At 43.1% G+C, this 14,613-nt stretch overlaps 1 protein-coding gene across 4 annotated transcripts; it reads right to left on the reverse strand.

The window, feature by feature from the left end:
- Positions 1-215: 215 nt before the first annotated feature.
- Positions 216-14,333, reverse strand: mAChR-A (muscarinic Acetylcholine Receptor, A-type). Of its 4 annotated transcripts, none has more exons than XM_018012075.2 (5): positions 12,911-14,333; positions 7,042-8,236; positions 5,929-6,112; positions 5,640-5,827; positions 216-3,919 (listed from the first exon to the last, which is right to left on the reverse strand). In XM_018012075.2, the coding sequence occupies exons 2-5, from the start codon at positions 7,983-7,985 to the stop codon at positions 2,863-2,865; spliced, it is 2,373 nt and encodes a 790-aa protein (XP_017867564.1). In that variant the 5' UTR covers positions 7,986-8,236; positions 12,911-14,333; the 3' UTR covers positions 216-2,862. The 4 variants fall into 4 exon arrangements, with proteins under 4 accessions (XP_017867564.1, XP_017867563.1, XP_089327981.1 ...); XM_018012074.2 differs by having other exon boundaries at positions 5,691-5,827; positions 12,911-14,330; XM_089471855.1 differs by lacking the exon at positions 12,911-14,333 and adding an exon at positions 12,599-12,903.
- Positions 14,334-14,613: the final 280 nt, after the last annotated feature.

The following is a 14,613-nucleotide window of genomic DNA, read 5'->3' on the forward strand; positions in this document are numbered from 1 at the left end:
ATGGGTTCAGGGTATAAAAAAGAAAACCATTTCATTTGTTGATTATATTTCAATAGGATGCCGGTATTCGAAGTTTCAGGAAGCTGGTAAAACGGTTCAACCATTTTTAGAGGACTTACTTTTCTTATCATTTCCTTTTTTTCCATCACAAGTTGACACGATTTAGTTCCTTGGCTCAATCAGAGAAATTGAATAGAAAAGAACTGTAGAAGGCGTTTCGTTCACATTGTTTTATTGTTAGCATTAATTCATATATGCATTTTAAATTGTATCATTATTTTTATTTCATACATATGTCGTAGTACTGTTCCAAACAATTAGATTGTATGCAATTAAATCTCATTCCTTAACAATTTGCTGAATGCTTCAATCTACATTCTCTTCTTCTTCTTAGGTAGCCAGCTTTCCATGGTTATTGCACTCATAAATTGCAAACTATGTTATCTATGTTTATATAATAAATTTGGGACTTTTGCAGAGATAGATAGATAGATGCATTTTCGTTTCTATATGCCTCGTTCGGATGTGTGCGTGGTGTAAATCATGTCTTTTGGGTTCTAGTAATTTGAATTTAATTCTCGGTTTGCTTTTAACTTTAATATTAACTTCATATATCTTATGTGGTATATTCATATACATATAGGGTATGCATCTCGAGCTGTGCCATTGAGACTGTTGCGTTGTTGCTTTGATTTCAGCGTTTGGGATACCACCTCGAAAGGTTTATCCACTTGGTTTTTGTCTTGTTTAAGTTAACTACAAATTGATAAAAAGGATTATTTCTTCTGTTCGTTTCTCTTCTCACATTGTGTGTCATCTATATATGTATTGGAGTGTTTGTGTTCAGCTTAAACTATTGTATTTCTGGTATTTCCCATATTAAATATGCTAAATATTTGTATATGTATGTGATTTTAAAGTTTTTGGTGTTTTTTTGCATTGGAACAGACTCCTAACTTGGGGCCCAAGTCGGCGCAGTCGATGATGATATAAGCCCAGCCAAACGAAATTAAAGGCTCAATCTCAACCTTGAGCTACCTCTATTGTTTGACGGGTTATGTCCTATTTAACGGCACAACCTTGTTTTGTTTTGTTAAGCATATTCCCAATGTTCGGCTCTGTCCTCAACAGGATCTATCCCCTGTCTATGGTGACCTATAGTTCCACGCAAAACTTTCTCAAGACACAATTAATCTTCTCTAAGGTTCGCCTCTCTTTCGGGGACCACTTTATTCGTCCGTCCGTGTGTCTGCTGGCAAGTACCCAAATATTCGCATGGATATCTTAAGGCTTTCCCCTCCACTACTCGCTGGACCATCGACTGCTCGCTCTTGGGGAAGGCGCATGCCTGATTTCAATTGCTTTCACTACTGTTTCGATAAATCGTATCTTTAGTTCTTAGGTATTTTTCTTTTCCTTGAGTTTTTGTTTTGTTTTTACAAAGTTTTAATCAACAGTTACAAAAGTTTGTTCTTAGTAGTTGAACTATGGTGGGTTACGTTCTTAATGGATACATACTTGTGTTACTTTTCTTGGTTTTGGTTTGTTTTTTGCTTTTTGCTTTTAGTTTTTGGTTTTGTTTTTCAATTTTATACTACGTATAAACATGCACGGTTGACGCGCAGTTGATGCTTGGTATCTTTATTTACTTTGCTTCTTTTTTGCTCGCTTCTCGCTAGCCTGGTACTTATACTTTACTTGGATTACAAAAGATGATTCAAAATATCAAAACTTATCAAAAACACAACGAGCAGTACAATCACATATCGCACCATCGTCAACGACAACAAGGTTAACTAAAATCCTGAACTCCGTATCATCCGAGAGATATATCCCATCTGGAAAAAGTGCCCACTGCAATTCGTTGCGCGCGGTAATTTGAACTGTATTAAAGCTTTTGTGTTTTTTTTTTCGCGTAGGCCAACAACTTAAGGTGTACCATAGATATATTGGTTTATGTTAATTAGAATACATATATATACATGCATATGTATATGTGTTAGTTTTATAATATATTCCAAATCGTAATCGGTTATATTTGTATTAAATTCTTGTTGCATGGAGCACGTGCCTACCTAAAACTGAACGCCCAACAAAAAGCGTCCCAATATGATGTGGTTGCTACAGTAATAGCCTCGAGGGCTGCTCAATAAGTTTCCATTAATGCTTGAGTATGAGTCGAATCTTGATTTCTTCAGATTATTTATGAATGTTTTGGTACTGAATAATATTTTCGAGCATTTTTGAAATGGAAGACGACTTTCTGTAAATTGTCAATTTATGGTATATACGACATACAAAGACCCTTGAATGAAACATCTATTTGGAGCTAATTTCGGTCAAATCACACGCATATTAAGATTACTGAAAGTGTTACACTCTTCATCGAAATTGAACGTAAGGTGGATAACAGTATCACTATATTTAAGCAATATCTGAAAAAACTAATAGAAATATATTATCAACATTTATCAATCATATGGTCCTAATTGGATTTATTGTGAACGATGGAAAACTTATTGAGCAGACAAATTGTAATGACACGTATATACATATTTAAGCATCATTATATATATATATATATATATATATACATATATATATGTATTCAAATATTTGTTTGTAATACTATCATCAATATATTTATATATTGTTGGCTAGACATCAAAAATCAGTACTGCTTGTCAGAGTGTTACCTAAGCCTAGTTTTGGTTTTTGCTATTGCTAACATTTCCCATTTATTGGATTTTGGTTTTGTTTTGGCTTCTTTTTTTTTTTAATATAATTTTTGGCCTAACACATTTATTGTAACTTGTATGAACAGAATTCTTATAAGTGACCAACTTTAGGCGTTGCGCCGCCCTAGTTGTACACGCCTCTGACCATGCCCTCGCGATTACGCGACTGCCATTTGCAGGTGAGGATGCGAATGTAGGTGCGCCGGAAGGAGGCGTTGCAGAGCGCGTAGCACATGGGATTGATGGTTGAGTTGATGTAGCACAGGGCGTAGAAGAAGTCCCACAGCTCGGTGGGAATGCAGTCCGAGCAGGTGGTCAGCGGCTTGATCAGGACTAGAATGTTGTACGGCGTCCACGTTATGATGAAGCTGAGCAGGATGGCCGACAGTGTTTTGGCCGCCTTCGACTCCTGCCGCTTCTCCTGCGACTTTTTCTTCTTCTTGGCCGCGTTGCGCGCGTTCAGCAGCGCATTCTGCCCCGCCGTCTTGCCCAGCTGCTTTGGTATGACCTTCGCGTTCAGCAGCCGCATGTCCTGGGGGGCGTGCGACATCCGCCTGCCCAACGGTAGGCTGAACTCCGAGTCACGCGACGGCAAGGGGCGGCGCGTGGGCGGTGGGGCTGTCGTGACCACGCCTATGCTGCCCGCCCCCACCGTCGAGACATCCTCGTGTATCATCTTGATGGAGGGCCCGCAATCGCCATGGACGCCCTGGCTGCCCAGGGCGTTGTTGACGCCGCCCGCTCCGCTGCTGCCGGTCGCCGAGCTGGCGCCATCTGGCGGCAGCCGGATGAGTATTGTGTAGACCGAGTCCTGGCTAACCGAGCGCGACCCGATGCGATTGCTCACGGGCAGCGCTCGTGAGTCACGCAGCGCATTGGCGCTCGGGTTGCTATTGGCGCTGCCACCGTTCATATTATTGTTGTTGCTGAGCGCAGCACCGCCACACCCGCCGCCGCCCCCAGCTCCATTGCCGGCATTGATGCTGATGTTGATGTTGACATTGCCGTTGTTGCCATTGCCGGTCGCGTTCATTTCCTGCATCTGCATCTGCGAAATGGAATTGAGTGGCGGGCGCAGCGGCGTCGGCGACACATCCGCCAGCATTATGCTCGGCGGCCGCACCCCGCTCACGCTGCCGCCCATCGAGTAGTTGTCCCGCATGACGTTCATCGAGGTGCATCTGCGAACGACAAAAAGGACACAAAGGCATGTCGCTCTTCAGTAAGTTTCCACATGCCACATGCCACATGCCACATGCCACATGCCACACGCCAGCAGGCATCGGCATCGAGTGCTCGACATTGACAAGCCGTACGGCTGACAAGCTACGACAAGAACTACAACAGGAACGACAACCACAAAGACATCAATAACCAAAACGGAGCAGCGGATGCGAGCTGCTCCTCCCAACGGGCAACCCACACCCATACCCACATCCATACACATGCGTAACCACTCGCACACCTCATCGCACAGGTGATTAGCTGAAAACTCCTAGCGAAAGGGACTCTGAGGCTGAAAGCGATTCTCTTTCATCGACTGTCGATCAAAATTAACTAAATTATTATCTGAAAAGTCAAAAGGAAAATTTGAACTGAAACAGAACTTCATTTCGAAAATAAATATTCAATAACTAAAAACAGTTTAACAAAAATCTATTGTATGCTATTTTTGGTAATATATGCAACAATAATTATAATATATGACAATATCTTTTATATTTTTCAAGATATACTATATATACACGTATCAAATGGTATTTGGTAAAAGCAGATGTTCTTAAAGAAGAATTCTGCCATTATTTCCCTATGTTTAGTGGCCCTAAGTATGGAATCACTAAACTAGCAATTGTGACTAATTATACGAAGTAAATCTAAGCATATGTAGATACATGTTGGGATCTTAATTACCTCATATTCTATAGAAAAAGTACATTCACTTTTCATCCTACGCAACCATTAATTTAAGTATTGAGCTCTAGAGCTAAATCTGGTCAGTGACAGTAGGCAGACCAAGACTAATCAACTGTAATCAACACTAGGATTATTCCATGATAAGGGACGATTCTCATATCCTATAATTATCGTAATCCCCTGCCGTTTATATCAACTCAATTGCTATTTAAACAATAATCGTGTATCCTCGGTCATCCATCCAAACCGTCTTCAGGCTGTTTGCAGGCTACACATTTGGCTGAGCTGACTCTGCATATATATATATATGTATATATAGCACCGAATCTCCCCTTCCTGCTCAACAATACTCGACTAGCTCGACTATGCTTAAGCTAGCTTATAATAGTTTCGATTAAAATAATATAGAACATATAGATTTGAGTCTTGTGACTTGTGAAAACCAAGCATGATTGAAGTGGATCCAAATAACAAGAGCTCGCCCAAAAATTTCACACTTGTAAAATAGGTAGAATAACAAATGAGTATAAAAAACGAGAAGTGTAAGTAAAAACTTCCCATACATGAAATTTATGAAAGAGAAATGCATCCAATTATCTGGCGAAGCTCGCCCACGGCTGAATATTGAGCTGTGCCACTAGACTGTCATGCAAATACTTTTGGGGCACACTGTGTGCGCTCTATTAATGGTTGTGCATGTGCGAGGTGAAACCGTTGTGTGCTGGCAGTGAAATGATTTCCTTTCCTCTCCCTTCTCTGCTTGGAGCACAGGCATCGAGGAGCCAATGGACTTTTCTTTTGGAATGAAGTGCTCTAAGTGCATTTGAGATGCGAGACATACACATGCAGCACTCACACACAGAAACGATTAGAGTGCATGAGTGAGAGTGTGTGGGTGCTTGGGTGCTTGGGTGCTGGGTGCTTGAGTGCGGTGTTTGCTTACTCGAAATAAGACGAATATCAAAAAAGAGCTGCTTTTTTTACTACCTGGAGACGGAGCTTTGTAAAGGAGTTTCAATTGTTACTGGTGTTGCATACCCTAAATCAGATGGCTCCTCCTGCTCGTAGGCAAAATCGTCGGAGTCTTCGCGGCCCGAGTGCCACCACGCGATGCACCACTCCTTGATGCTGCCAAAGCAAGAATATGGCTTTTTGATTGTATTGGTGCTCTTGATCTGCGCATAGAAATACATGTCAGCCACACACAAGTCAAATAGAACGGAGAAACGAATATGACGAGCTGCCGGCAGTCGCCTGCCGCTCACACCCAACTTACGCTCGACTTGCGCGAGTGCATGCCGTGATATCCCGAGTCGATGACCATGTTTGTCATGTAGACGCTTTCTGCATCCGCCGAGCTCTCGGAGCGCGGCCGTCGCCACGTATCATGATCATTGCCGCCCAGCTGGCCGAACCCCAGGAGGCCCCCCGATGTGTGATTCACCACGGTATTTTCGTCGCTGAAATGAAGAACGAGAGCAACAGGCGAAAGACCGCAGTAGTTAATTGTGAATCAAGTAGGAGTGCTCTAGTCGGGAATGCCCGACCAGGGAATACCCTTAACCCGGCAAAGCACTGACATACAATTATTATACGCACCCCCTCTACAGACAGAACGGAACAGACAGAGGGACGAACATGTCTGTAGCGGAAAATAAATATATATACATATATATGTATATATACATGTCTTTCTACCTATTACACACTTTTAGACCTGTGCTCCCATTCAATGTGTTACTAAGTATGAGAGCTTTACGAAAAAATTCCTTTAAAACTCTAATCATGTAATTCTCAAATGATTACAGCAGAGCAGGACTACAGACTCGATAGATAAATGAGTTGACCCACTGAAACAGATCTAAAACAAAACCATTATACCCTGATTTCCTATTGAAAATGAGTTCGGGGTATAAAAAGAAATTGAAAAAATAATAATAATTTTTGATTTTCAGAATTTGGAAATGGTGTTTCATATTATAATATATGTATTTATGCTATATTACTTATTATGTATTACTATATATCATGTTGTTAAATAACTCTTTTCAATTTAGTCTAATGTACATATATATAACATTTGAGGTGCTTTCCCAAGCTTTTAATATTGCTTTAGTTATGTCTGTACTTTAGCCTATCCCATGCATTATTCTATATATGATATACCACAATTCTCGGCATTTACTATAATTTGATAGCTTTACTTTGAAGATTTTGCTTTAGAAGAGCCAGCTTATGCTAGCTAGGCACTATTATTACTTCTCAAGCCATTGAAACAGTCTGCACATATAATTGGGCACATATAATATGATATTACATGTTGATATATAGCAGATATATATCGATACGAGAATATATTAAAGTCCGTAAGTCAGTAAATCAAACTCACCTGCTATTGGATCGCTTACTAGAGTCCTTTTTGCCGGCCTGCAAATTGGGCAGATCCTTCTGGCGCTTCTTCGTCTCCCGCCAGATGCGGAAGTAGAGGAAACACATGATCGTAACGGGAAAGTAGAACGCAGCCAGCGCAGTGCCGAAGGTGATGTACTGGTTCGTCTCAATGAACTGGATGTAGCACTCGTCCTTGGGCACCGTGCGCTTGCCCTCGATGTAGGGCCAGCTGTAGATCCAGGGCGGCCACAGCAGCAAGCTGATGCCCCAGGCAGCGCCGATCATGACGGCCGCCTTGTTGGTCGTGCGCTTAGCGCGATATGTCAACGGCCGAGTGACACTGAAGTACCGGTCGAAGCTGATGATGAGCAGGTTCAGCACGGAGGCGTTCGAGGCGAGGTAGTCGAGGGCCAGCCAGGTATCGCACACGTGCGGCCCCAGCGGCCAGTAGCCCAGTATCGTGGTGACCGCAAAGAGCGGCATAGAGATGGCGCCGATCGCGAAGTCCGCGATGGCCAGCGAGAAGAGGAAGTAGTTGCTGATCGTCTGCAGCTGCTTGTCGATCTTGAACGAGATCATCACCATGAGGTTGCCCGCAACTGTCACCGCGCTCAGAATCGCCGCTACGAAGCCCATAACAAGCATCGAGGCCACTGAGTACCTCGGCCCCTTCGTCTCAAAGCCCAGGCTGGAGTTCGTGTGGTTCCCATATGGATCGTAGAGGCCACTCGCCGCCGTTGAGGTCAGGTTCTCAAGCAGAGCCGTCAGCAGGGTGCTGCTGGTGGTTATGGTGGGGCTGATGGTGGGGCTGCTGCTGCTGCTCGTCGTGGCAGCCGTCGTGCTTGTTGTTGTGCTTGTGCTCGTAGTTACGGTTTTAAACAACGGCTCCAGTATACTGGGCGGCCCATGGGCGGCCAGTGCCAAGCTCATGACTGGCTCCATGGCGTATGCGAGATATTCGATTTGCTTTGATTGGAATTTGCTCACCCGCCTGAGAATGCACTATAGATTGTCCACAAGATGTGCCTGGCCTCGCTTTTGGTTACTTGAGTTGTGATTTCTAAATGGTCAGGCGGTCGTCTTGCTGCTGCTGCTGCTGCTTCTGCTGCTGCTTCTGCTGCTGATGCTGCTTATCCTTGTTGCACCCACGCGCTAGCGCTGTCGTCGGACTTCTGAGCATTTTCGTACAGGCCCTGCAGTGCCAGCGCACAGACAATCAAACAAACAAACGAAAATAAAATAAGAAACCAGAGAGTTATGAGCTGTCGCAGGCCTTTGATAGAAGCAGAAGCCCCAACACTAGCCGCCCACTGGCTCAAAGAAAACACACGCACTCACACTGATGGAAGCAGTGGGAGTGGCAGTGGAAGGGGGCAAAGACGCCTGCGGTCGCATTGCTTTGTGCTTTTTGCAAATGACATTTTCAGTGTGATTTGTTTTAATGAAAATGTAAATGAAAAACTGCTTGAATGCGTTTCCTTGGCAGTCGCACAGTAACAGATAAACATGCCACGCCCACGCTTAGCTTTATTTGCTTCTGTTTCTGTTGCTGCCTCGGCCTCAGCCTCAGCCTCGACCTCTGCCTCTGCCTCTGCCTCTGCCACAGCCTCTGCTTCTGCTTCTGTTGTTGTTGCTGGTGTTGTGCCAGCAATGGGAGAACATGCAACAGTCAGCGTAGGCAAAAACTTGGCTATCGAATCGAACACAGGCGCAGCTCCTCGGCCCGCATCCCCCTCTGCAGGCACCTCTTCCCTCTCTTTTTCGAGCAGGCACTCTGGCACGGAAATGTTCAAAGCGGCCTCCTCTGACACTTTGCGAAACTATTGATGTTGTCATTGGCTACAGACACAACGACACACACACACACCCACACACACACACCTAGTCATAGGTACACATTGTCTTTTTATTTGGAAAGTTTTTCAATAAGTAACGTATACGCCGCGTGGTGCGAGGCTATTCTCAACGCTTGCCTCGCTCACCGATGCCTCTCACATGATATGCAGCCTGATTGATTCGTATTGAGTCCATTGGAAGTTGTGGACCATTATTCTCTGCAGCGTTGACAGCACTCAGCATTCACTATTGTTGGGCCGTCTCATATTTTCCACGTCCTTACTCCGCAAATCACAAATCACGCCCGAAATATGTCAGAAGGCTTTCCAGGATACAAATATAAAAAATGATAAGGCATAAATGAAATAACACAATTTTATAATTGAATTATGGGACTTTAAGCCGAGCCCAAAATAGACTCGCGTGCGAGTTTCTGCTATTGTTATTATTGAATTAACTGATAATGAAAAGCTTTTAGTTAGCCAATGAAAATGCGAGTGCTTGCAAGTGCATTTCGTCAAACAAAACAAACTCTAATTGCTTTCACGCTTTACTGAAACCCGTCTGAATAGAACTCAGCTGAAAGCCTTAATCCGTTTGCACTTTCTATAAAATTATCCTTCAATCAGAGGCATAAATATGAATAGAGCAGACCAATCGAAGTGGCTTCCATTAGGCCAGCATTTAATTAGGCTTTAGCTAAACGTTATTCAACAATGCTCGAAAGGCATTCATGCCCGAATTCTATAACATATTAATAGAATAGAATAGGCATATGCTATTGTTATCATATCCCCTACGCTAAGGGTAAACGCCCAAGTAAATATGACTATGTTATCTTGCTTCTGGCTTTAATTAAGGTACAATTTTGCTGCACGCCCGAGAATTTCAGATAAAGTATGAGCAATATGAATTAAATTGAATTAAACTCTCCGATTTATATATATTAATTTTATAAAATCAAATAATGTAGAAACTAAGAAACGAATATATTTGTAGCATACTTTTGTGGAACGGCAAGAACTACAGTTTGCCGTGGTCTGTCGAGGTACTAATCTTGATGTTACCTGCCAGACCTCTAAGAAGACTCAAACGGCAAGGCTTTGCCAAAACTATTGGACAATAGTAAAACCTCCACAACTTAAAATCCCCATAACTCGGTATGGGGTTCGGCTCTATTATTAATTTACCTTCCCTGTGTTGTTATGGTTCTATTTTTGATGTACCGGTTCTACACTTAATAAATATATAAAAAAAAAAAAAAAAAAAAAAAAAAAAAAAAAAAACTAATCTTGATAAGAAAATAAGGACCTTAACTATCCGGAAGAAACCTGCGTACAAAAAGACAGTTTCGTGCACGCATTCCTACAATAAGTCTGACCTATTTGGGTTTACTGTAACTACATACTTCATAGGAAGGGCTCATATATCATCTAGAAACTAATATGAATAATTTAAATCGATGATGCTTGTAATGTAATTTGCTCTGAGAAGTGGACTTAACTTGGGTCAACTTGTTTGCCCCAGCACCTGAACGTTTGCAAAAGACAGGCAAAGACATTGGCCAGACTAATGGCAGCCAAGCGCAAGCAGCTCGAAGTTGTGCCACAGAAAAAGCATTCGCAGATTATGTCGACTGGGGGTAATTTTCATTGCATACATGACTCTACGCCAGAGTGAAGTTGGGCTGAAATTAAAATTCGTAATCAAATGAATAGCATAGGAAATGAATGAGCTGCTCTCGCCAAGCGGAAAGTGGCTAACTTGTAGCTTTCCAAGCGAAACAGAAACAAAACGAATGAAATGAAAAGGGCTTTACATTGTGTATCGTGTATTTACATCACTTATCGTGTACACTTTTCAGTTTTTCTGTGGCAGCTCATATCAAATCGTCGGAAAATTAAACGTGTGCCAGATAGTAAATCAATCACAATTCGGAATATTTGGCTCAATTCTTGTCTGGCACAAACACGCGCATAAATCAAAGCAGCGAAGTGGGCGGGTCACAGGGGAACGGGGGAGTGGGGATGGGCAATAAGCAAGCCAAATGAAGAGCTTCCCGCATTGGAGCTCAGCCAGTGGCACAAGAGCAATGATTAGGAAACAAACAAGTAAGAAAGCTCTAGTCGAGGCTGCTCGACTACGAGATCCCCTGAACCCTTGGAGCAATAGATATTTCAATAATTTTTCGCGTCTTTCAGCTTACACAAGAAACACGCACACACACACACACAGGCACGTACGCACACACAGGTATACATACACACACACGCATACAGACTCACATACACACACACACACACGCATACATACACATACACACACACACATACACAAACACATACACACACATACACAAACACATACACATACAAGCACCCACGCATAAACACGCATGGGCTGCAGTGTGCGCTTACTATGAGAACTTAATTGTTTAATAACTTTTTTTATGGACGTACGATCTTCATGAAACTTTCAGATAATGATTATAACATGAATATGCATGTAATTGCCAAAGCACAAGTCTCTAGTATTTGAAATACGCTTTTTACAAAAGTGAGGGTGAGGGGGTGAATTTTGAGGTGGGGGTACATTTTAACAAAAACCGAAATTGTATAAATTGCATGTAAGCATACATTAAAAATTTGGAGACTCTAGCAATAAAGGTGTAGAAGATATAATTTTATAACTGGTTTTCGATAAGGTTTTTTATCGATAAAAAAAGATCGGGATGAGTTATCGATTTTTAATGATAAACTTGATATGCGCGCTGTAATTACGGACATTTTAAAAAAAATTTGAAGTCTCTAGCTCTTATATCTTCTGAAATCGACGCGTTCATACATACGGACAGACGGACAGACGGACAGACGGACAGACGGACAGACGGACAGACAGACGGACAGGGCCAAATCAACTCAGCTCGTCGCCCTGATCAAGAATATATATACTTTGTGGGGTCTGCCACGCCTCCTTCTGCCTGTTACATACATTTCAACAAAACCATTATACCCTGATTTCCCATTGAAAATGGGTTCAGGGTATAAAAAGAAGCAGACGCTGATAATATCGCTATGACATCGCTACCTCAATTCGTGTGTGTTCATGTGTGTTCGCCTGGCTAACCGGCCGAGCCTTTTGGCCACGACAGCTTACGCTGGGCAAGGCAGGCAGCGCACCGCCATCTTAGCCAACTGTGGGCTTAACGTAACATTCAAATCATGGCGAATAATCTCATTGCCTGCCGAACCCGTAAAAAATGGATTTATGGATTTATTATGAAAACGCGACAAACCACCACACACACACACACACACACACACACACACACAATGAAAGCGCGAGCAACCTGCGGCTATCCATGGCATTTCGTTTGCCAATTTATTAGGCTATGTTTATGACAGTTACACAGACGCACATACTTACACCCGCAGCCACATGCACACGCACACTTCAGTTCACACACATGCCTTCGAGCCTGATCAGCTCATCAGCAGCTGCCTTAATTTTATATACGATTTTATGTAGAGTTTTCCCAGCATTTAATGCGGGCGCTGTCAGCTAGATGTATACACACACAAGCAGAGAGACTCACATACAAACACAGATACAACCGCCCACTTGGATTCAAGCTTTTAAACCAAAATGCGAGAAAAATAGCAATAGCTGTAGACTTTTGTCCGTTAGCTGCTGCTTAGCTTTTATGTTAATTTCTTTACGCGAGTTAATTGCGGGGCTCTCTGGCTGTAGTGCTGGCCTTTGCTTGTTTGCGGAAATTGAATTGCTTTGCTGGTGGATGCTGCTGGTGGCCGCTTTGCTTCTGTTAACTGCTTACACCTTATGCTCCCGGCAGACCCAATACTAAGCATATTGCGAACTGTTTGCCGCGCCCCACCGACCCGATCCGACCTACTCGCAAGTTTAATCAAAACGAGAGCACTACGAACAGCAACACCAAACACAAAACGGCTTTGCTACGCACACACACTCCTCATGATTTCGTGCTCTCCGCTCCTGCTCTCATTACTTACATGGGCGCTTACGTTGCGGCGCAAGCTCTCGTGCTTTCGTACTCTCTATCAGACTCTCGCACTCCCTCTCTCTTTCTCTCGCCCGCTCTATCGGTTTGGCACTTGGTTTGTATATGTGCTTCAACTCCCACCACTATGTTATTCAGTTGCGAGCATTCAGCGTCCGTTGTAGCGTTGACATTGTTGTTGTTGCTGCTGCTGCTGCGGGATACTGCTGGCTGCTGCTGCTGGTGCTGCTGCTGATTTTGGCCATTTGCCGCTCCCAAAAGTCTGCTTTGTAATTTTTCGTATTGTGCGCGCACATCTTTTCTCGGCATCAGCCTCGCTGCTGCGTCAACGTCGCTGCTCGGCTCTATTCATTCCGATTTTTTGCTGCTGTGCAAATTTTATTATACACAATGCGGGCTGCTGCGCCAACGTTGGCGTCGACGCCACCGTCAACGCTCTGACGCGCTTAGCGTGTGTGCGCTGGCCCCCAAGTTTTTACATTCGGCCTGCGCTTAACATTGTAATCAAATTTATGCTTTGGTGTTATAGATACAAGTACACAGCGAATTTCTGTTACAACTTAAACTTGAACTATTTGTTGAGCAACACACGCGCTTACGCGACAGTTTCGCCTGATTAACAAATTATTTATTTAGCGTGTTTTTTGCTAACGTACATCTCATCCGCTATCTGCCCATAAATAATCGTTGCTTTTTTCACGTTGCGAGCTGCACGCGTTCGCCGCCAGCTGGAGGGCTGAGCTGCTGATGAAACCCAAGCGCACGTTGCTAAATCTCGTCCGGGACTGAATCTAAAAGCTTCAAGCACATACCTTAACGGTACCTTTGCTGCAACACACAACCCGAATGCGCGCGTTTACTCAACACTCTCTCACTTTTCTGCTCTTTCTGTCTCTCGCTCGATTTCTCTCTGTGTGTGTAGCCAGTCAGGAAGCTGTGAGTACTTCTAGCTGCGGATGTGGGTGTGTCTGTGCGCATTTATGTGTATATGTGTGTCTATGTGTCAAAGCTGTTATCTTTCGCTTTGTACTGGAATTTGTGTTTGTTGGGCAACACGGCGAGCATCCTCAGCAACACCCTCAATAATGTCCCAGCTCGGCTAATGTGTGTGGGGGTGAGAAAAAGCGGAAAAGCTGTTACAATGTCTGTGTAGATGTGTGCGTATATATATATGTGCGTGTCTGTTTGTTTGGCATTCGTCTATACACTGCACGCCCTTTAAGCAACAGATTAGACAGAACGCTAATAGAATTCTCTTCTAAGAGTCCGTAGATAAAGTAATGAAAATATGGTTTTTGATAGATCTTCTTTGGAAAATCCTCAGGAAAAGTCTAGAGGAACACAACTGTCAGAGGGCAGTCAACACGAGAATATATATTCCAAATTTCGAGTCTAGCTTTGCGAACGAGGACAAAAATAACACACGGTTGCATGCTAATCAATCATCTAACATGACTAGAGCTTACCTATTAGCAATAGCCTTTCATACTTATGTATATCATATAATATTTATATTCTCTTATTTACAATAAGCTCGTTTTTCGTGCAGTGTAGCGTTAAGTTGCACCAGCAACAACAGAATAAGAACACAAAACACAAACTAAATGGATGAATATGAATGAAAGATCCGCAAGCAGCCAAGTGCAGAGTACAAATGCTCAACTGGCGGACTGCTGGCTAGGTGGCCGGGTGGGT

This window comes from Drosophila arizonae, chromosome 5, assembly GCF_054131065.1.
Source record: "Drosophila arizonae isolate 15081-1271.41 chromosome 5, UAZ_ARI_1.0, whole genome shotgun sequence".
Lineage (NCBI taxonomy): Eukaryota > Metazoa > Arthropoda > Insecta > Diptera > Drosophilidae > Drosophila > Drosophila arizonae.